Source organism: Branchiostoma lanceolatum, chromosome 2 (assembly GCF_035083965.1).
Source record: "Branchiostoma lanceolatum isolate klBraLanc5 chromosome 2, klBraLanc5.hap2, whole genome shotgun sequence".
Taxonomy (NCBI): Eukaryota; Metazoa; Chordata; class Leptocardii; order Amphioxiformes; family Branchiostomatidae; genus Branchiostoma; species Branchiostoma lanceolatum.
The window spans coordinates 10391911-10416406 of NC_089723.1; the positions used below are offsets into that span (position 1 = coordinate 10391911).

Below are 24496 nucleotides of genomic sequence, written 5' to 3' on the forward strand. Positions count from 1 at the left end.
TGTTAGGTGTAAGAGATGAATGTTATTAGTGTGGTGGTGTTGTGACCTTGCCGTTGGCACAAATGGACACAAGGCCCACTGTACTTAAGGACGAGCAAGGTCCACTGAGCATCATGTTGTTGTGGTCTCGTCGAAAAGTAAGGGACGACAAGATCCCCAACGATAGAGGGTTATTTAGATTTGTTATTTAATGTGATGTTGGATTAGAAAGTGTTGGAATCGATAATATTATGGGTGGTTTTTGTGGCTAATGTTGGTTCCCTATATTTTTCCTAGTTTTGGGTTATGTGTGACCATTTTGACCGGAGGGGTAGTTTTTGCCACTAATGTTAGGTGTAAGAGATGAATGTTATTAGTGTGGTGGTGTTGTGACCTTGCCGTTGGCACAAATGGACACAAGGCCCACTGTACTAAAGGACAAGCAAGGTCCTCTGAGCATCATGTTGTTGTGATCTTGTCGAAAATAAGGGACGACAAGATCCCCAACGATAGAGGGTTAATATAGATTTGTTATTTAATGTGATGTTGAATTAGAAAGTGTAGGAGACGTGATCTTAAAGAACATGGCAGTTGTGGTCTTGTCAGAGTTGTAGGGACGACAGCCACAAAAACAATGAACGATTAGTTTGTTTAATGGTGAGATGGCAAATTAGCTTTTGGAATAAAATTAAGTCAATTTTGAAATGGTGAATACTTAAGACCCTTTCCTTCTTACAATAAAGAATAGCCGATGTATAAATACGGTTTCTTTTAGATGCCGATTTGAAGACGACCACATCAAGGATAAAGAAATGACACAGAGACCAGGATTCCCGCATACTTACCAACGGAGACGTAAACGTTATAACACTGACTGATTGTGACTTCATAATGTTGGCTTACTACGATCCTTACTGAAGGTCTCTATTTCTCTCTTGACATTAACTTCCTAGTTTTACAAATCTCTCTTCTCCTGTCTTACTCTGCTCACACAACATTGATTACATTATCTCTTCGCTGCAGTTCACTTAAACAAATGAATAACCGTCAAAGAATTATAGCACAACAATAGCAGACTAATTCTAAAGTAACCGTTCCAAGTTTGGTAAGGAGTTGCACTGTAACTTCTTGAACGTATTAAGTGACGGAGTGAAATGTTACTGCAGCTTGCAATTGCATAAACATTTGTATTGGGTTTCTACCATTCGTACATCCGGTTTGATTTGAACTGTTGTCGACGAGGTTAATCACCTGTATTTTCTTTGATAGCGTTAAACATGCAAAATCAGCCTCTAAAAGTTGCACACTAAAATAAACAACAAAATTGACAATACGTATTCGTTTAAATCAAATAAAGTGGACAACATGCGCACGCCAGTGTGTGGATTCTCTAAATCGTGTCAGGTGATGTCTGGTTGTAACAGCACAATCATTGTAACACTGCTCTGATGCTAGTCCGGCATGCAGTGGAAGGTCTCCGGCGACCTCCCCTGCTGCGGTGAGAGTCTGTGTGGGAAACGGCCAGATTGTTCCAGGCCTGGATTGTTTCTCCCTAGTGGATAACTGGTGCTACGGATGACCTTGTAGTCCGGTATAGGTGACCTGTGCAGGGATCGAGAAAAAACATACAGAAACATATCAACCTGAATGCTCTCTTCTTTGGTTCTTGTCGTCTCTGAAGACGGTAGACAGCTTCGGTCGATTTAACCTATTGAATTATTGACTTGAATTAGACTATTCCAAAATCATGATTGGCTTTTCTTTCTCAAAGTAGTTGGCGGTGGCGGGTTAGTCATGTAGTTGCTAGGTCCTGCAGGGAAACAAAATTTAGAATGTATGTGGCACTGATAAGATGTTTGACATATTATTTCTTAGTACCTACGAATATGGCGTGTTATACTTACTTCAAGGTTTTGGAGTTCGATTAATAAAAATAGGGCTCGAAATTCGCATTTTAGTACAGGTAAGATAGTACTAATTTTATCTTTAGCTAGGAAAACAACATTTGGAGTTAAATATGTGAAACTGATAAGCTATTTCATAATTTTGGGTCCCTAGGAATTTGACCTCTTATCCTGTAAGGTGAGTGAAGAGTATTACGTGTAGGGCTCAAAATCTGCATGCTAGCACAGGTAAAATTGGAGTTGTGCAGGTAGTTTTGACGGACTTTTACTAATTTAGGCCCCCATTCCGTTGAGTTATCTGTGAAATCTTTGTTCGCTCATAAAAGGTTGCTGACATTTGAGATTTTGGGTCGCCGTAGAGATTCCACTTGAGCACGTTTTCCAGGAGTTCGGCACTCTCACGGCGATCTGGCCAATTTTAGGTCGCCGTGAGAGCGCGGCGAAAGCGCCGTCCAAGTGGAATGGGGGTATGTTCCATTCCAAGTCACCACACGGTTTTTTAATGATATTTATAATATCTTCGGATTATTTTTTTATCAATTACAAATCTTTATAAGTATTTATAAATGTTTCTAACAAAAGGAAATATGAGAATACTATGTTTCAGAAGTTGTTCTGATTATTTGCAAACATTTCGAAAGTGACTGTCAAAAGAGATCATTTTCTGAATAGATTTGAAAAATAGATAGGTTTATTTCATATTTCGAAATATTTCGAAATAAAGATATGGGTCATTTGCCCCCCGTAACGAGCCGCTAATCCTAACAAAGCATGTTTTGGATCGGGCGTTGACCGCCGACCGGGCAGGCAGTCAGTGTGGCGTGACACTGTCTGTGGACACCGGCAAGCATACCAAGAGTTCCTCCGGAGAATAAGGACAATTCAACTGTAATTTTGCTACAGCCGGCGTCACAATTCATGCGAGCATCGGCCGATTTTGTAGATCGCCGGAAGCTCGCCGAATTTCAAATTCGCCCGAGCGTCGACCGTATTTTTCACTGAAAACCTGCCCCGTCACAAATTGAACAGAGCTCGGGCGACGTCCGTCGAACGCTAATAATCATAATTCCCACATAAGACGGTACCATCTCTTGGACACGGACGAAGTCAGAATCAAATGGCCTTGTAACAAGCTCATATTTGGACCATCTTTACTTTCTGAGTTGTGGCAAATCTGAAGGGCACAAGTGAAGTAGGTGGGCACACTGAAAATAATCACATAAAGAGGAATTTTGTTATAGACCAATCAGAATACAAGTGCAGGAGCCACAAAGTCAACAGATCAGTCGTTTAACCCCGATCCAAAAATGTTCACCAAATGGAAATCGACCGAAGCTCGGGCGAACGCCGTCCGAGCTTCGAACGACCGTTGACAAGCCTATCGACGCCCTGCCGACGCCTGGGCGTGCCTCGGCAGACAAACATATGTCTATAATGCCTCAGTGGACTTTCAAATAGTCATTTTGTGGAGGAAAAACTCAGGAAGTGAAGTCAAACCTCAAAAGTCAAGCCCCAGTTCATTAATATACAAATTGAAACATCCAAACCAATAGCAAAATAGAAACAAGAAGCATTGTCTTCGGTGTCAACATTTTATTTATAATTTTTTTCAATGAAAATTTAACTTTGCATTGAATTGTCTTTCATTAGAAAAGTTTGGCAGCATTCTTCGACAAGTTGAAATTAGTATTAGTTAATATTACAGTATCATTTATCATCTTATGTTATAAACCAAACTGTCGTTTCCTTTTATCTATAAACAAGAAGGAGTTCGGCCGAGGCCCGTCCAAGCTCCCATCAACACCTGCACAACGCTCGCCCGAAGCACGCCTTACTTTTCATGAGTCGGCCGGAACACTGACGACGGTCGTCCGATTATTGTTCAAGGCCCGTGCGAGGCTCGCACGAGGCCGAAGAGTTCGGGCGACCTCCGACCGACCAAAAATCGGGTCTAAAATCCTCGGATGCCCGCCCGAATATTGGCCGAGCGCTGGGCGTTGCTCGGGCGAGCTACGGGCAAACTGTTGACGAGCTGTGCGAGTTCAAAAATCGTCGCCGAGGCCTCGCTGAATTTAAGCGCAGCTTCCAGTGACACGCGAACGTCGGCCGAGCTCCGAAAATTCGCCCGAAGCCCGTAGAATCGACAGGACGTCGGTCGTACTTCGCCCGAAAATCGCCATTTGGAGCTCGCCAACAAGTCGGCCGAGCTAATTTCTTGATTTGTGACGGGGGCTTACACAAAAAGGGCCAGCAACGTTGCAAATGATCAGTGGACAAAATACCACACGTAATGAGCAAAAGCAAAAGTTTTAACCACGTCAAATAAGCCCGAGAATCGGCACAAAGCAAAGCCGGGAGAGCGGGCTAGCCGCTAGCCGCAAAGGGTTTGATCTGTCACTGAAGTAAGGCAACATGTACTCAAGTTCGGCAACATGTACTGTCAAAGGAAGGCTTTCTTTTCCCATGGTATCAGTAAATTTTACCATGGTATCGGTAAATTGTAAACTAAAAGGTTATATTCTATAGAGGGATCTTACCGAAAAAATCACGGAGATTCTGGAGGAAAACGCCAAAAAAGAACGTAGATCTATGTTGCAACATTTCTAGCACAGCGGCCTGCTTGGGGGAGTCTATTCTGTGTGTAAGGGGAACTTGCTTGGAAACTATTGTCAAATGATTATAGATACAAAAGTTCACAGTAATAACGTCATAACAATACTGCTGTAGTGCTTAGATTTTATTATTCAAATCTACATACGTTTAAAGATAGATATTTTAGACAACGTGTTTCAACTCCTCCCCGGGAGAGACAGCCATGTCTGCCGCGCCGGAACAACACGGGAACAAACTTCCCACGAGACGAAACCACCAGAGAGGATTTCACCTTACACTGTTCAGCTTACAATAAAGCCTGTATGTTTTCCGTGCTGGCTGATCGGCGTTCATAATTTGCACTAGGCCTTGCGGAGTTAGATCTACTGCAGGTTTTTTTACGTCCCAGTTGAACATGTTGTTCTAGTGGCGTTGCTCTAGTGGGAGGGCGGCATGGTAGACTACTGTTACCACTTACACTTGGGTACTTTCGGTTATTTCTGTCGCATATCGGTCGTTTCTGCAAGATTTCTAGGTTTGATTGATAAGCCGAGAGATTGGGCAGTGAATAGGCACTGATAATGTTTCTTTCTGATTGTTGTCCTGCTAACGTTAGAGGCAGAAATGAACTGTTTGTTTAACTCACGCCTCGGCGTGAGAGCACGACGGGGTATCATCAGCGCTCCTTTCAACTGTCTATTTTTGGGTGCTATTAACTAATTAGCAGCAAATTGTGATTTTTTTTTTAAAGAATCCTCTTTTTAATCTACATGACCCCAGCACCTGTCAATTGCCATACAACATGAAAATACCAATTTTATATGTACGTTTATTGACGTATAAGTACAAAAGTTGAATGCAAAGGGTTCTTGTCTATTGAACTGAACATAAAGAGACAACCAGGTCTACGCCACAGAGTTCCTCTACAAGACTACGCAGATAGCAAGCAATTTGTTACAGTTCAGCAAAGAAAACATTGAATTTCAAATTATGCTAATCTTGATATACATTTGCAATAAGCTGTTCTCAGTATGCTTCGTCTTGTTTAACAATCAGAATTACTGTATAATTCACACCATTTTTAAGACTGAGTCGTATATAAATCTGACCAAGTTTTTCAAACCGGGACATTAGCACTCATTGTGTAGCCTAGTATTAAAACCAAAGCATTGAGACGAGTACACATTTACTTTAAAATTATTTGTAAGGTTTGTCATGTTCAGCTTATGTATGTATCTTAATTGCTTTTAGATTACTTTTAATTGCAAAGAATAATGCATGTCAGCCAATGAAGCTGGTACTGTATGATGTGCCAAGCAACGACGTAATAAACCATTCATTTATTACTCTCCAAGCAGAGGAGTGGGTCCGGCTGTTTTTTTGGTGTTTCTCAGCGTTATTGTCTGGCTTTCTACTTTGTCTTTTTTTTGTCGCACAAATCCACACCTCTGCAGGCGGTTCTGAATTTCTTCTTTCGAAAAAAAAATGATTGAAATTTCGAATTAAAGGCAATGTGCTGTATCAAATCTTTAGAAAGTATCAGAAATGTTGTTCCCAGAGCCATGAATATTTTGAATATTCCACGAAAATGTGGGAACATCTAGAAAGTGTAAACAAATTTCGAAATGTTAAGAAACCATGACATTTATATTACAAATAGTTACATAGGTTTCGAATTAGTTCTAACAATGGCAACAAACACCCGTGTGGTGACTTGGAATGGGGCCCTTAGGTCGCAGTGAGAGCGCGGCGAAAGCGCCGTCCAAGTGGAATGGGAGTATAACTAATACTTTAAGAATAGGACGAATGCGACGTATCCTTTTTTTCTACATTTGTAATTTTTTTATGGTTTTTACACGTGGACAAATGCGACGTATCATTTTTCTACATTTGTAATTTATCTTCAGCTAATTCTACATTTGTCGGGGGTTGAGGTTTTCAAACGTGGACAAATGAGATGTAACGTTACTGGAATTAGTTTTGGAATTTTTACGTTTGTCAGGTGTAAAATTTTAATACGTGGATAAATGCGACTTACCGGTATTATTTTTTCTAACTACACAGCTAATTCTAAATTAATTTGTCGGGGGGGGGGGGGTGCACATTTTCATACTTGACAAAAAGATGTACTAGAATGGCATTACTACGTTTGTCGGGCATATGATTTATGGTTTTCATACGTGGACGATGGGACGTACTGTTTTTTGTACATTTGTACTTTTTCTTCAGTTAATTGTACATTTGTCGGGGGTGAGATGTACTGGAATTAGTTTTGGAATTTCTACATTTGTCAGGCGTATGACTTTCATACGTGGACGAGTAAGTTTTTCTACTGTAACAGTGTACCTTTGTCGGGGATGTAGATTTTTAAACGTGTACAAATAAGTTGTATTGGAATTCATTTTTATACGTGGATATGCGGCATACTAGAATTAGTTCTGGAATTTCAACGTTTGTATGGCACATGATTTTGAAACGTGGATGAATGCGACGTATATATATATATATATATATATATATATATTATAGGCTGCTAAGTTAAGTTACCATGGACTAACTTGAAGGTAGTCTCCGTTACGACTCTACCAAAAACGAATTGTTCTTTTTTCATCAAACCTAAAAAGTTTCAATAACACTTTTAAAAGCCATTCTGAATATCAAACATACCTCGAGATGGTTTCGAAAATGGCTACTTGCCGAAATCTCTACCCTTCCATGAAAGGTATCTGAAATGACCACGAAAGCGTAACGTTAACATAAAAAACTGAAAAGACCTACCTGCACAAAAACAGAAACAGACGCCTCTTACCTTGGTTCTGTACAGATCGACTCTGGTGTTATTTGTCCTTCCAGTCTCAGAATCTAGATTTCCATAGTCAAGTCCTGTCTGCGGAATGTGCAACAACTTTTCGTGCCGTGGAGATTAATGAACAAACGTCTGGTGTTGCTATTTTCAAACAGTCCATATTCTTCAGTCTCTTCTGGCCGTGCTTCCCCGTTGTTGTTTCCACTGCTGACATGGGGATGATACACTCCTTCTTGCTCACCATGTTGTCACAACTTTCGATTAGAGGTTAGAAATCTCCATATTATCGCTAGAAATGAGTTGTTTTCTAACACAAGAAATGCCGTTTGTTCTCATACGTCTAGACACTGTGGCCACGGTACTAGACTGTGACTGCAGCTGTGTCCTTCTGTTCGCCCACCAGACGAGTACCCTGTAACTAATACTCCCATGGGTGCATCCATGTTGCTGTGCCTGGAGAAATCATTAACCAGAGCCTCGGAAACAGGGCTTAAAATTGATACCCAGTCAAAGTTCCAATCACAATGGCACCATCCCAACTTTGATAACATGTCATACCATTTGTGGTCTATATCTATATTGCCTAAAAGACCTAAAATTTGGTCAGAACAAGATGTAACATTGACGATGGATTAAGGGCAAGGGTAATGGATTAAGGGTTAGGGTTACGGATTAGGGTTATGGTGACGATTTAAGGGTAAGGATCACAGATTAAGGGAAAAAGGTGACGGATTAGGTTATCGGGTAACAGATTAACGGCTATGGTGACGGATTAAGGGTTATGGCGACGGACTAGGGGCAACGGTGACTGATTGAGGGTCAACCACTGTGAGGGATCAAGGCTTTCGTGACAGATTAAGGGTTATGGTGATGGATTAAGAGCAAGGATGGATGATAAAGGTCAAGGGCAACGGATTAATGGTGTTAACTTTTCGTAGAGACGTACGATCAATGTTGTAAGGAAAACAGTGGCACATTTGTCAATTGTTATTTCTTTGCCTTGTTCATATTTTCTATGTTGTTGCATTTTAGCTCTGATAGCTGCAAGCCGTTTGTTAGTGGCATTTGGCGTCTCTTTTGACCGGTACTCCTGCATGTATGTCCGTTGTGCCTCGGCAGCCTCTGTTGTTAATTGTGTTATTTTTCTCTTCCTTCTTCTTTGTTCCACACTGATGGAATTTGATCGAGGTATGATTGACAATGTATTCCCTTGCTGGCAATAGTTATGACTCAGGTACTTCCCCCAACGGACTGTAATCAAATAAAAAATAAATAAGTTTTTTTTTTCCCATAGTGTTACATAGAAAAGACGAATGAAATGGAATTTCCCCGTGGGTCGTGAAATAGTTGTACACCTCCAATATGACATATGTAGCAAAAGCCGTAAGGGGAAATAGATTTCTGCATAAATTATGCGAATGAGGTCCTCATGAGCATAATACTCCTTCTGTTGTATTCACCTTTCATGAAGCAACCTACACCTCCAATATGACATCTATGACATATGCCGGAAGGGAAAAATGAAATTTCTGCATAAATTATGCAAATGAGGCTCATTAGCATAATGCCCATGCCTTTGTATTTACATTTCCTAAAGCTACATACACATCCAATATGACATCTGTAGCATGTACACAAAGGGAATATGAAGTTTCTGCATAGATTATGCAAAATAGGCCATCATTAGCATAATGCACATTCAGGTGTATTCACCTTTCATAAAGCTACCTACACCTGCAATAGGACATCCTTGGCATTTATCGAAGGGAACAAGTTCCTGCATTATTGATCACCTTACGTCTACTTGGTTTTTTCCAAGGCCATTTCGGTCGTGAGAACTGTCAACTAAAAGAGATTGCATTTCCTCTTATCAAGGCTACGGTTCTGCGGGAAGGTTCATTAATGCGTAGAAGCCATTTATACAACTACATTTTTGCAAAAAATTGCCATATTTACTTTAAAACGAATCATTTGTAGATGAATATTGGAATGCATCACAAGTTTTTGCTGAAATGAAACATTGATCAGTTTCCCACTTGTTGCTTGGACCAATGCATAATTTTTCAGGTTGCTGTCATAAATTTATGTTCTGTTTTGCTGTTTTGTCTCAGATCACTGCCACCCTATGTCATATGTCTTCAATGTCGGTATTACACATTTTCTAAAAGTTAACTTTAACCTTGAATAGACACATATGCATACACAGACACTGGTAACAGAATGAAGTCAAACTCAAAAAGAACCTACCTTGCAATTGTTCATTCTGCTTTTCTGTCGCCCAAAAGGTGTCCAGTTGTGGTCCTTTAGGAAACAAGACGGCCTGTAGATCTATAAATTATATACTTATACAGTACTCTCTCCCAAACGCGGTTAGACCTCAGTCTGCTACTGTTTTGTTGGATACACTGAGTGACTGACTCTGCCTGGGCTTTCAAGGATAAATGAAATCTTATCTAACCGCGGGGACATGCACAGACTGGACCATGCTGACAGATGCATAAACAAAACCCAGCTGGAACTGGCCCTGTGCAAGGATCAAGGAGGTTAATTGAAATTTTCTCAAGTTACCTAGTATACATACTTTAGATTGATTTTTCGTTTTGTAAGAAATACCCTTGTACTCTATCTACATACCAAAATCATGACCATCCATCGAGCCTGTCTTGAGTCATACTAGTATTATTTTCTCATCAATTATGCAAATGAGGTCTTCATTAAGGGCTAAGGTGACGAATTAAGGGTAAGGATGGCGGATTAAGGGAAATGATTACAGATTAAGGGCAAGGATGACGGATTAAAGAGGAGTGATTACAGATTACTTAAGTGAAAGGGTGATGGATTAAGGATTGTGGTGACGGATTAAGGGCAATGGTCCCGGATTAAGGGCTATGGTGACGGTTTAAGGGTGATGGTGACGGATTAAGGGCAATGATGGCTGATGAAGGTCAAGGGCAACGGATTAAGGGCTAGGGTGACGGATTAAGGGATAAAGTGACATATTAAGGGTAAGGATGGCGGATTAAGGGAAATGAGTACAGATTATGGGAAAAGGTAACGTATTAAGGACTAAGGTGACGGATTAAGGGTAAGGATGGCGGATTAAGGGAAATTATTACACATTAAGGCAAAGGGTAACGGATTAAGGACTAAGGCGACGGATTAAGAGTAAGGATGGCGGATTAAGGGAAATAATTACAGATTAAGGGAAAGGATTAAGGACTAAGGTGACGAATTAAGGGTAAGAATGGCGGATTAAGGGAAATGAGTACAGATTAAGGCAAAGGGTAACGGAGTAAGGACTAAGGCGACGGATTAAGAGTTATGATGGCGGATTTAGGGAAATGATTACAGATTAAGGGAAAGGGTAACGTATTAAGGACTAAAGTGACGGATTAAGGGTAATGATGGCGGATTAAGGGAAATAATTGCAGATTGAGGGTAAGGATGGCGGATTAGGGGAAATGATTACAGATTAAGGGAAAATGGAAGGATTAAGGACTAAGGTGCCGGATTAAGGGTAATGATGGCGGATTAAGGAAAATGATTACAGATTTAGGGTAAGGATGGCGGATTAGGGGAAATGATTACAGATTAAGGCAAAGGGTAACGGAGTAAGGACTAAGGCGACGGATTAAGAGTTATGATGGCGGATTTAGGGAAATGATTACAGATTAAGGGAAAGGGTAACGTATTAAGGACTAAAGTGACGGATTAAGGGTAATGATGGCGGATTAAGGGAAATAATTGCAGATTGAGGGTAAGGATGGCGGATTAGGGGAAATGATTACAGATTAAGGGAAAATGGAAGGATTAAGGACTAAGGTGCCGGATTAAGGGTAATGATGGCGGATTAAGGAAAATGATTACAGATTTAGGGTAAGGATGGCGGATTAGGGGAAATGATTACAGATTAAGGCAAAGGGTAACGGAGTAAGGACTAAGGCGACGGATTAAGAGTTATGATGGCGGATTTAGGGAAATGATTACAGATTAAGGGAAAGGGTTACGTATTAAGGACTAAAGTGACGGATTAAGGGTAATGATGGCGGATTAAGGGAAATAATTGCAGATTGAGGGTAAGGATGGCGGATTAGGGGAAATGATTACAGATTAAGGGAAAATGGAAGGATTAAGGACTAAGGTGCCGGATTAAGGGTAATGATGGCGGATTAAGGGAAGTGATTATAGATTGAGGGTAAGGATGGCGGATTAGGGGAAATGATTACAGATTAAGGGAAAGGGTAACGGAGTAAGGACTAAGGCGATGGATTAAGGGTAAGGATGGCGGATTAAGGGAAATGATTACAGATTAAGGGAGAGAGTAACGTATTAAGGACTAAAGTGACGGATTAAGGGTAATGATGGCGGATTAAGGGAAATTATTACAGATTAAGGGTAAGGATGGCGGATTAGGGGAAATGATTACAGGAAAGTGAAAGGATTAAGGACTAAGGTGCCGGATTAAGGGTAATGATGGCGGATTAAGGGAAGTGATTATAGATTGAGGGTAAGGATGGCGGATTAGGGGAAATGATTACAGATTAAGGTAAAGGGTGACGGATTAAGGACTAAGGTGATGGATTAAGGGTAAGGATGGCGGATTAAGGGAAATGATTACAGATTAATGGTAAGGATGACGGATTAAGTGGAACAATTACAGATTAAGTAAAAGGGTGACGGATTAAGGATTGTGCTGACGTATTAAGGGCGAAGGTCACGGATTAAGGGCTATGGTGACGGTTTAAGGGTGATGGTGAGAGAACTATGATGACGGGATAAGGGCCACGCTGAGGGATTAAAGGATTTCGTGACAGATAAAGGGCAATGGTGACAGACTAGGGTCTCTGGTGACGGTTTACGAGTTATGCTGACGGTTTAATGTTTAAGATAACGGATTAAGGGCAAGAGTGACGGATTCACTTCACAAATCACCATGCAGCGCAGATGACAGCTTCTTCAAATTATGTACATCTTTGTCTAAGCTCCCTGCACACCATATTGCATGGTAATGTATCGTTACTGTATTCTGCAATCCTGTTTGAAAGATTTCTTAACAAAAACGCCTCTGCAGTTCCGGAGCAAGCTGGTAAGGGACCCGAACTTACACCACGTCTTTCTTACATGAAATTCAAAAGTGGGGTAATTATGCAAAAGGTTTTAGTGAAAATGTTCTTTTCAACTGAAGGTACCAACGGAAAAGTACATTCTCCCAAGGGGGTGGGTTTTACAAATACATTCCATTTCAGAACAGTCAGATTTTGCAGGGGATGGAGATGAAGTGAAATATGACGTATTTCAACTATTTACTTTACAACTGTTACCTTTCTAGTTATGTTCATTTCCCCCCACATTAGATACACTGAAACGCAAACCTGTTCATATTTGCTGAACAAGCTAATATTTATCTCTAGTTTATTTCTACTTTTCAAAATCTAGCATATATTCATAACACACATTTCACCTGGAAAAAACAGAAAAGCAAAGCAAGCATCGCTTCAATACCTTCGCCAAGATGGCTATGTTTTTGTCGGCGTCTGTGTGCGTGTGTGTGTGTGTGTGTGCGTGTGTCTGTCTGTCTGTCTGTGTACACGATACCTCAAGAATGCCTGGATGGATGGTCTTGATATTTAGTTTGTTGGTACGTCTGTACGTCTTGGTGAGACCTCAAAACGATTAGATTTGGGGCCCCCTAGCGGCTTTCTATGGCACTGTTGTGGAACTTCTGGTTTGGATATCTCACCTTCTGCATTATCCCATACCATGACCAGTTTGTTGACATTTAGTGTTTGTTATTCATTCATTCATTAATATTTAGAAAGCAGACGAAAGCCAATATGCTTGCAGATGCATAACACCAAGTGCCAAGTCCTTGAAAATGGCTGTTGATCAAAAGATCTCGTATCATCCATAACAGAGCTAGCTTAGCGCGGGCACATCACATGCCGTCCGCCGTCCACGGGGACCTGGGCGCCGGTAATGAACGACGCGTCCGACGAGGCGAGGAACGCGATCGTCTTGGCGACTTCTGCAACCTTCCCTTCCCTGCCCAGGGCGTGTGTCGATTTGGCATATTCCATCATCTAATAAAGACAAGAAGAGAATGTCTTTGTACATGTTGGAACAAACTTAAGTGTTTTTTGAAAGAAGTTAGTAAACCGAATGTTTAAGCCAACAAAAAAAAAAGTAACTTCTCTTACTTGGGCGATTTGCTCCTCAGTTACTCCTGCACTCCTCCACACCTCTGTCGGAACCAAACCGGGGCTGTGGAAAGGGAATATTTTTTTATTTTATTTTAGGCCACAGCAAGTGCATTGATTTTCGGCTGATTTTGAAATAAAAACAAGATTTTTTGTACCCTTCGGCAATGGTCAACATACCGAAGATAGTACAATATGTTGCAAACAACTGTCAGTTGAGTTGAGTTGAGTTTATTAGGATCCACAATTAGCTTAACAGCTACTCTTCCTGTGGTCCAAACTGACTGGACAAAACTACATGACACATATAAACACCACAGAATTTACATATGTACATAAATGATAAAAGAAGCATAAGGCTGTGTATACACAATTTTACAAAGTTGACAATATATCAAACTAATTTACACTTTCGAATCATTCCAGGTGCTGGGCATTCTATACAAGAAGCGCTTTTTCTGAGCATTTGTTCTGGGCTTCGGCAAGAGGATGGTTTGTGATTTAGATGACCGTGTTTGATAACCATGTGACTGCATTGTGATCTGTTTATACAAAGAAACTGGCTGTTTGTTGTCCATGATTTTACGGAAAGTCATCATGCTTTTCTGTTGGATCCTGTCTTTCACGGACAACCACCCTAGCGTCTGCAGCAGAGCGTCCCTGCTTGTGAACCTATCAGTTCCGAGGGCGATCCTGTCCGCTCTGTTCTGTATGACTTGTAGTCGTTTTATGTTCTTTACAGATGTACTTGCCCACACCGAGCTGCAGTAGTCTAGATGTGTAAGCACGAGAGCTTGAATCAATGCTATTCTGACTCTACGCGGAAGTGACTTCCTCACCCTGCTCACTTGCGCCATGCTCCTGTTACACTTCTTAACTACATGGTCTACGTGATCATCAAATGTGAGATTCTGGTCTACGTGTACTCCCAGTAGCTTGACAGTGGGTACCTGTTGCAAACGCTTTCCCCAGAGGGCCAGCTGTAGAGGAGGTGCGAGGTTTGTCTTCCTGGATGTCCCAACCAGCATGGTCTCTGTCTTGCCGTTGTTGAGTTTAAGCATATTGTTGTCGGACCATTTAGCCACACATTCCAAATCCACCATAGCCTTTGTTTTTATGTCCTGTACAGTGTGCCCTGCTACATGTACTGTGCTGTCATCTATCAGCATACTGATCCAGTTTTATCGCAAAAACGTTCTAGATGCCGTAAAAAAGCACTTGCAATTATTGTGTATGCAAGCTGTAATAAGATTGCTCCTCGTCACCAATTGCAACTTAAGCCCCTGTCACATTAAACTCACGTCGTACCTACGATGCACCTACGATGCATTTCCCGTACAAGGCACGATGATCGCAGGTAAATCGCAGGTAAATCGTAGGTAAAATCAGCTATCGCAGATCGTCGGGCAATGTTCAAAATTTCATCCATCACGATTTTTATAGCCCCATATTCAGGCTTTACTGCGGCCTTTTTATCTAATGATGAGGTGGCGAATTCATAAATTTCGACCATGTTCTGATGGTTTCAGTTACCCTGATATATTGCCGATGTTGTCTGAACTTGATGCATATTGTAACCATCAGAACACAATAGCAACCAGAAAACAGTGCGCCCGTAGAAGAGCCTGCTTCCAAGTTTAGAGTTTCCACGTGTCAGGTCCAGAACCACGCGTATATAATTGCTTGATGTCTGTATACACGTGGGTTTATGATTAGATCATACCTCAGTCCTATCCTGTCTCTATTTTCAGTTTCAGTTTTTGTTGGACTTTTTTTTGCCTATTATGTGCTTTCTTTTTTGATGGACAATACAACTGACCTGCCATATTCTTTCTCTATGCCATCCGCAAACTGTTCTCTTGGCAAACTAAAAGTAGAGACAGGAAAGGACTGAGGTCTGATGTAATCATGAACCCACGTGTTTACAGACAGCAAACGATTGTATGCATCACCTGTGTGTGGTACTAGATCTGACACGTGAAATATCTAACCTTGGAAGCAGGCTCTTCCACGGGTTCGTTGTTTTCAGGTTGCTACCGTGTTCTGGTGATTACACTTTGCATCAACATTGGCAATATCAGTGAAAACTTAAGCCATCAGAATGCGGTTGAAATCTATGAATTTGTCAATCATCAGCAGAAAAAAAGGCCCGTGGCTAAAGACGAATTGTGGGCTGCAAAAAATCGTACGACGAAGGATGAAATTTTGAACATGTTCAAAATCATCTTTAGTTGCATTTTTCGGCGTAGGAAGCTCGTCGATGGCTAATTTTACGTGCGATTTACCTGCGATTGACCAAGGTACACTAAAAAAAAACATCGTGCGATGTACCTGCGTTATATGTGACCACGACGTTGTATGTGTTAACTATTTGCACCCGTTTTTCCCCAAACGTACGACGTACGGTGCTGTCATGACGGAAGAAACCCCATCGCAGGTACGACGTGAGTTTAATGTGACCCTAGCTTTACAGGAAGACAAAGCATATCAAACATGTAATAGGATATAGTCTGTAATTGCTGTGCCAATATTATCAATAACTATCAGTATTTAAAATAATGTCCTTGGTCCATCGAACACTTCAGCGGATTGCGCGTGTTCCAGAATACCGTAACGTCGTTTTATCGAACAACCGTCTCCATGGCGACACTTCCATTGTTTAGACGTAGTGTGTTGTAGAACACGTCATCTATTCTGAGTGTTGCCAACACAACAATCTGCGCCGTCAGTCAGTAAAAGGAGAGGCGTGATCTTGTATTGGAAGAGCTTGACTTTCAGCCACACGCTGGACTCCAAATCTGCAACAACTTTGCATCGTCATGTCGGACGTTGGGAATACAGTTCTGTTCTATATAAGTGAAGATGACGACTACAGTCCAAAGGCAGAAGCACAAGGTAAGATAAGTAGTCAAGTTTTCAGTTTGAAGGGATAGTCCATGTATGCATTGGACAGTTCCTCTCACCTTGCCTTGTGGCCAGACTGAGATTTCCTTTGTCTGGTGAATTTAGTTCGTGTATCATATCATTTCAATGTATCTATTTGATATGTTGTTATTTGTAAATTTGCTGACAGAACGTGTATATTTTCTATTTGTACTTTGTATATCTTACTTTGTATTGTTGTTTCACTGCAGTGCACGGTTTTCATTATGCTAGGGTCACATTTCCTAACCGGGGCCCGGCCGGGCTGTTTGTGGAAACGAAAAATCAAAGTGTATGTCAATAAATTTGCACAAGCTATGCTCTTGAATAATTTTGGGTACGTTTTGTGTTTTTGTTGTCTTTTATATCATCCTTTTCGTTCTTAAAGACTGCCCGACCGGGCCCCGGATTGAAAATGTGACCCTAGCATAAATTAATCACTTTCGTCAGCCATACGTGACATGTTCTTACTCCAATTTAGTCACGATTCTTTTGATTCCGTTACCCAACGTTGTTTCCTACCATAGCCACCCTAAACTGCCCAGATTTCACAAACATCTCACCAAGAAATGATTTTTAATGCTTTGGAGCCTTGTTTTTATTTGTTTAGTCTCCCCTTAAGCCATAAATGTAAGACGGGGTTGGCATACAAATTTAACCACGGTTAATTCAAACCCTTACCCTGGTGAGGGGAGAGGACTTGAGAAAACATGAAGACTGTAGAATTCAGAGAAGATTAGTCGATCACATAGCCAGGATTGTGGAGGGGTGAGGTCCTCATCGCATTGTCAAAACAACAATAGAAAATCAATGATACCAGCATTTGAAAGAGAGAACACATTTATACACCAGCATATAGGATATATAGGATCTTATTTATTTCTATTAATCAAATGTATAATGTGTCCCTTTCATTCTGCTTTGTGTTTGCCGTAGATTCTGATAACGAAGAGAGTGAGACCCAGACATTGTACACGTTGGACGACATAGAAGACGGATTGCGTCAGTTCGAAAGGGAACGTCATGGTGAGGTTACAGACCAACCGAAGTTTCCCGGCAGCAAAGGTGTGGAACCAATCTCCATCCTTGAAATGGTGACAAAAGACGCACCTGTCGACCAGAAGTTAGGAGCGCCGCCTAACGACACAGATCGTCTGTACTTAACCGAAGACATCCTGGAGGCTCTGGAGACTGACGACGGACACTTGTCATTGAAAAACAAACAGGAGAAGAAGATCAGTCTTAGAACGGAGGAGTCTAAGAAAACCGTCAAGGCGATGAGAGACGGATGCAGGAAACGTATGATGGAAGAGGAGCGTCGCATTCGGAAACGTACGTGGAGGAAATATAGTCTGGATTCCCTGAATAGCGACAAGATGTCCGCTGTACTGTTAGAAGAGAAACAAGAACTTGTGAAGAAACAAGACTACAAGGCGAAGTTATTTGACAGGCTTCCACAGCTCGACGGAGATAAGCAAGAACCGATGACTGAATCTGACGACAACAAGGTTGTATCGAATGCTGAGAAGAAGATCGTTAACAAAGCAGCAGCATCACCTGTCCATGAGAGCATGGGTAACGTATCGAACTCTCTAATCAGCGCAACGCTCTCTATCGTAGACGACGGTCACAAATATATATCACACGCGCACAGCGAGTACCCAGAAAAGAAAGGCAAACGTGCACATGGCAATGGCATCAGACCATCGGCGCCGGCATGCAAGCTCGCGGGCACATCGTCGGAAAGTTCAGATGTTAGATTGACCACGGATAGGGTACCCTACAACGACGAAAGAGCGACAGATTCAGACTCACACAATCGTTTCACTTCGCAAGAGAATGACAAATCTGGGCATGAGCAAACCAAGGGCAAAGCGAACTTGAAACCTAGAGGCAAGGTTCGACGGTTTTTCACCGGTTTCAGAAGGGTTTGCAGACTGCTTTGCTGTATCTCTGACACTAGCGGTTCAGAGGAATAATATTGTCTATTGAAAATCTTAAATCCGATGTGTATTGAGTTAAAAGTTGAGAAATTTCAATTCGATGTGTACTGGATTAAAAGCTGACAATGTTGAATTGAATGTCTACTGAAGTAAAAAGTTGAGAAAGTTGAATTCAATTTGCACAGAATTAAAAGTTGACAAAGTTGAATTGAATGTGTACTGGGTTAAAAGTTGAGAAAGTCAAATTCAATGTGTACTGAGTTAAAAGTTGAGAAAATTGAATTCAATTGGCACTAAGTCAAAAGAATTTCCGCATGTTCCCGACAAACCATTTAAGCTCTGCAAGCTTACCAGGATCACACGTTATTTGATGATTCACAAATATGATGATGAATTACTGTATTTGTCATTCATGTCGACAAATACTGCCAGTATCTAACCCAAGATGGTTTGCTTTTTTGATAAAGTGTGTTTTCTTCAGATGGTGTGTGGAGTCTTTCCCTTGAGTCTAGACTGACGCTCAATTTAACTGTCAATATCAAAAAAATATATGGCCACAGCAAGTAAATTTCGTGGATCAGCGCGCGCATTGATTTTCGTCTGATTTTGAAATAGAAAGCAAGATTCTTTTTTAACCTTCGGCAATGGTAAACATACCGAAGATAGTACAATATGTTGCAAACTACTGTTAGTTTTATCGCAAAAACGTTCTAGATGCAGTAAAAAGGCACGTGCACATGTAAGAATGGTGAAAAATCTGTACAAATGCGTTGTACAATTATTGTGTATGTAAGCTATATAAGAGTGCTCCTTGTCACCAACTTACAGGAGGACACAGTGTAGCCCTCATGTCAAACTTGTCGAAAGAATATAGTCTGTAATTTCTGTGGCATTATTATCAAATTCGATAAGGGTCAAATGAAGTAACTAATTTCATGCGGTTTGAGTAGACCATTGTCTAAGTGTCTGTCAGTTGAAGATAGAATGACAAGACGGGTGATTTCTAAGGCACGGCAATTCAGTCAGACAGATAGGACAGCAATAGCGGAGGGAACTTCAGCTGAGATAAAGCGAGCAGAGCCAGCATTATGTAACAGTCAGTCTGCCTCATGACTCAGGAGACTCCCGTGCCCAGTGCACGGGACACCTTGTCTCTGCCGTCTTGATGTGCCATACAAACCAGTGGATCTAAATTTAGATTTAATGGTTTTAATGTTGACATCAGTGTTAGTTAATGTTTTATTGAATACAGAGAAAAATACTTGTTGTTATAACGTGTTTTACCGCTTCAATTCTTCTTACATGCTTTATGGTATTCAAGTGTGAAAATGTGGATGTCTTGTTTTATTGCCCGCCTTGTTTTTTTTTCGCCCGCGCGCACTAAATTTGGAGTCTGCAAACAAACACACACACACACACACACACACACACACACACTTACACTCACACACACTTAATGAACTTACTTGACGGAGTTGACCCTGATTTGCTTGGAAGCCAGCTCTGAAAGATGAAAAGCATTTTGGGTTTTCAGGTACGGTGTAACAAACATAACAGGTTTCTAAATATATTTCTAATACAAATGTGAGAGATTGTGGCGTTCCTGTTTTTGTTTTTTTTCAGCCGGTCTTTGTATATCATTGCTTGGTCACTTCCAGCCCTACAGTATGGCTGCTCCTGGTCCGAAACAATCTGAATCATGGTAAATAACCAATCAAAGGTAAAATCAAGGAAGCAAAAATGTACATTTACTAACCAAGTGCCACGCATCTTGTGAACTGGTCCACAGCTGCCTTGCTCATACTGTATGCAAGTGAAGCAGGGTTCTGTAAGTAAATTAAAGTTTATAAGACACCATTGATATCAAAATAAATAAAAAAATTCCGGAAATTACATAAACCATAATAAATTGTTTGATAACATAGACATTTGCACAAAACACTCAGCCTTCAGACGTTATTGTACATCGACACATCAAAACATCATACCTCCAGCTTTTGATTCTTCCCACCAGGTAATAACATTAATCAGTGACTTGACTCTTCCGATGACGTCACAATCAACATGGTAGCCGGTTTGGAACTTTGCACTGCGGCTCGGAAAGAACGTTCTTTTGAGAAGCAAGCAAGCTAAATATTATTATCTTTTAATTGAATGTGCACACTATAATTAAGAACTGTTTGCTCATCAAATGATGTTTTTCACAAGCCATGTTGCAAGAATTCCGTACCGGCTGCCGTGTTTATGCGACGTCATCAGAAGAGTAAAGTCACTGATTAATGTAATTACTTGGTGGGAAGATCAGAGAATAATCAAAAGCTGGCAGTATGGTTTCTTATGGTTCAATGTTAAATAACATCAGAAGGGTGTGTATTTGTTTTGAATGTTTATATTCATTGAATTATACTATTTCTATTACAGATGATAAGAAGATGCTGCATTTTGGAGTCATAAACACTTTAACGCACATGTAGATATAAAGCACGAGTCAACCAAACTAATTCCAGTTAATATGGTTACACATCTAGCAAGTCAATGAAAAGTGAAGTGCTACAACAAAGGTCTGTCCATTTCAAGATCAGTTTGGTAATCCAAAGAATATTTATTTCTCTTCTCTACAAGTTATTAAGAGAACTCCATTTCTTGCATACTCACAGATGATACCACACAAAAGTAGGATAGTCGCGATACCATCCAACCGCCATGAGATGTTGGCCAACCGCCAAGAGATGTTGCCCACGAATTAAGAGGGGAAGGGGAGGATCACTAACACTGTGACCCGACAAGAAATGGTATATATACATAAAACAAAATACCCAGCTTACCGCACGCAACCCCCAAATACTGGATACATTCACAATGGCGCCTAGGAGAAAAAAAAGAAACACGTCCAAACGGCTTTCCTTTGGTTATTTTCCTTAACTAAGTGATAGATTTCCAGCAATGTATTGAAGCATTATTGTAGTTGGAGGCCACTAAACCTACAACCAGCTATTGTCTACCAATGTTTGATACAGAAGAAGAATTATTGCGCGACAAGTGTAACGGGTACAATGTATGGCAATTTGTAGATACATAACAACGGACTATTTCTAATATTTAACAATTTCGAAGAACTAAGTATAACATGAATAACAATCGATATAATAATGTGCATTCTGATGGCTAAAACAGTATACAATGTAATGATGGCGATGATAGTATTCTGTGTCAGGAATGTAAAACAATGTTTCGTTTTAGCATGATAGAGTTGTATATAAATTGGCATGTCCAGGCGTGTTTCGTTTATGTCTCAGGGGCCTTCACCTTTGACCCCTTTGCTGGCACATGCGCAGTAAGAGTCATGAACCTGAGACTTTATAAGTCTTATAAGTCTGCCATCACATTCAATGGTGGCCTACGTGTAAACATGCACCAAATTTCTTGCTCCGAAATGAAGTGTCTTAATCACCCATAAAAGACGGGGGCAGGTTTACCTTGAGTTTTTGTGAGATGTGGTACGCACAACTGAGTCAAGGCCACCACACTGCGGACGTTAACGTTCATAACTTTGTCATATTCCACCATGTTTGTTGTCTCTATGCCCGCGAGAAGGGCAATACCAGCATTGTTCACCTGTATGGATAGGAAGAACGGATTTTCTTAGTTTTACAGTTTTTTGTTTAATATTTAAATTTTTCATAATTTTATTAAATCAATCGTCTCAAATTGTAATCAATCGTCTCAAATTACAATCACAAAACACCAGGTCACAACATCAGTTTGCTTAAACAAGCATAATATGTACACATAATACCTAGCCTGTATCACAATTCATTATCTCACATGTACATACATATGACCTTACCTAAAAAAGCTGTCGCTATGTGCGTGGCCATGTTTTATGTACAACCTGTGCCTTAGTAACTGAAGTATAATCTTCGCTTTACTAATAAAAAGTTATCTTCACATTGTCTTACAAGTTTACAGCACATTTTCTTTACAATGAATTCATTCTGTGCTCTAAAATCTAACATTGTCTCAATGCTTATGATAAAAGACAGAAAGAAAAGTTAAAGCTTATTTCACAGCTGGAAACATCATCTGTATGGCAACAGCCAGTATCTTGTACTTCACACATATACTTGGTACTGTTAGAAATGTAACTAAAGTAAAATTACTAACAAAATAGTATTACAGTTAACATTTTGAGTACATGAATAATACGCATAAAACAGTAGCTGTATTGTAGCTGAGCTCACATTGTTTCACGTTTTCATGGTGTGAGTCCAAATTTTGAGCAGTATCTAATCACATTTTAGAGGGCCGAACATTTGTAAGGTGTCTGTCATCCTATAAGCACCGCATAACAATATAGCAAGTATACTAAATAATTAACCTTTTTTTGGAAGACAGCTGATATAGAACACAAATTTAGAATCAAACTCGGTATATTTTAGTTCAAAGACTATGAGTAAAGCATTGGTAGTAACGTTATGATAATTACCAGCACATCAATCCTGCCAAACTTCTGTACAGTTTGATCCACAAGGTTTTTCTGCACTTCTTCATCACAGATGTCCCCTGTCAGAAGCAGAATCTGAGAGGGAAAAAAGATACAGTATCAAGAATACTAAAAGTGACCGTGATGGCAGACAAACACAGCTTCAAAAAAAAAGAAGATAAATGAGTAACAAATTGTGTCAGTCTGCGATGGTACAGCAGTAATTACATACCGAAGTAAGGAAACAGCCTCCTGTATGGCATCAGAGGGTGGTTAATAAACAGTCACCTTGTCTTGCGGAGTCCCTGTCTCCACACAGGCCTTTGCTGTGGCCTGCAGGTTTTCCTGGTTCCTCCCAGTCAGAGCCAGGTGCGCTCCCAGCCCAGCAAATTCCACAGCTGTCCCCTTCCCGATACCAGAACTGGCACCTGTTGGGGTTACACAAGCACCATAAAGCCGTGTTTGCAGTTATCAATTTCTTGCTAGGCCTTGGGAGCCAGACTCCTGGCTATCTGACACCCCCACCACCACTGCAAGCGCGAAGTGGGGGATCGGATATCAAGATAGCTACCCGACCCGACTTCACGGATCGGGTAGCAAGACCGCACTGGCACCTGGTGAGCAACAACTTAGAGCACAGCCATCTGTCCTTAGCCAATCAGGAGCGGGTATTTTGCTGTTTGAAATCCACATACACAGCCAAAGTTAGTTAGAGCACCTCTCTCCCTTGAGGCAGAGGTGCTTGAACAGAAAGTCTGGCTCTCCATTGGCTGAGACCAGATCTCAGGTTGGTTATAGCACCTCTGCCTCAAGGGAGAGGAAATAATGGTTACTCCTTGGTACTCGCCTGTCACCTCAACTGAACCACAGAAGTAAAACCACATGTGGACTGGGGATTATTCTAAGAAAAAGAGACTCACAAACCCAAACATTCATATTGGCATATTGTGTTTGTTTCAGTGTATGTCAAACTATTTCCCAATATGTATGCTTAGCTTTGCTTCGGACAGAAGGCTGTGCTCTAAATCAGTTCAAGGATGGACGGGCTTGTTTGTGAGGATATATCAGAGCCCGCCTCCCACGGAGCTTGTTGGCATCCTCGGGCTACGCCCTCGGGACGCCAACAACCTCCTCGGGAGGCGGGGCTCTGATATATCCCCACAAACTCGCCCGCCCATCCTTGAACTAATACTTGCAAACATGAAGACCACATAGCCTCATGCAACAAGAAGACGTCCATTCAGGCCCTGGTCTGAGGGAGGGAGCTGAGAAGATCAACTGAAACGTTGACTAGGCTATCATTGCCTAACGTTATGTAAGATCATGTAAGTGTTGTTATAAAAAATATTATTTTCCAATGACCTAACAGCCTGATGGCGTTTTTCACGGAACAAAGGTAGCATGCGTAAATGTAGGTATGGATGGAACGTTACAATCCAACATCGATCACTGACGTGTGAACTATGGATCTTTGAAGTACCGCCTTATTCTTTATTGATTTACCTGTAATAATGGCAACCTTTCCTCTCAAATCAGGCATCTTTTGCGGTAGACAATGGAACTGAGAAGTCCCTTACGACACTAGAATAGAGAGCCTTTTTTTCTCTCTCCCGGAAGTTGGTTCTTGCAGTGATCGAGTTTTCTGAACTTTGGACTTTCCTTGACCTTGG

General features: G+C 40.9%; 2 protein-coding genes across 2 annotated transcripts; one reads left to right on the forward strand and one right to left on the reverse strand.

The window, feature by feature from the left end:
* Positions 1 to 12697: 12697 nt before the first annotated feature.
* On the reverse strand, positions 12698 to 24488 carry LOC136427429 (3-oxoacyl-[acyl-carrier-protein] reductase FabG-like). Its single transcript, XM_066416269.1, has 9 exons — positions 24330 to 24488; positions 23115 to 23254; positions 22830 to 22922; positions 21820 to 21958; positions 21169 to 21209; positions 20100 to 20169; positions 19810 to 19846; positions 13479 to 13542; positions 12698 to 13361 (listed from the first exon to the last, which is right to left on the reverse strand). Exons 1-9 carry the CDS (start codon positions 24364 to 24366, stop codon positions 13203 to 13205), a joined length of 780 nt encoding a protein of 259 aa, XP_066272366.1. The 5' UTR covers positions 24367 to 24488; the 3' UTR covers positions 12698 to 13202.
* Positions 16182 to 18817, forward strand: LOC136427428 (uncharacterized). Its single transcript, XM_066416268.1, has 2 exons — positions 16182 to 16373; positions 17337 to 18817. The coding sequence occupies exons 1-2, from the start codon at positions 16298 to 16300 to the stop codon at positions 18377 to 18379; spliced, it is 1119 nt and encodes a 372-aa protein (XP_066272365.1). The 5' UTR covers positions 16182 to 16297; the 3' UTR covers positions 18380 to 18817.
* Positions 24489 to 24496: the final 8 nt, after the last annotated feature.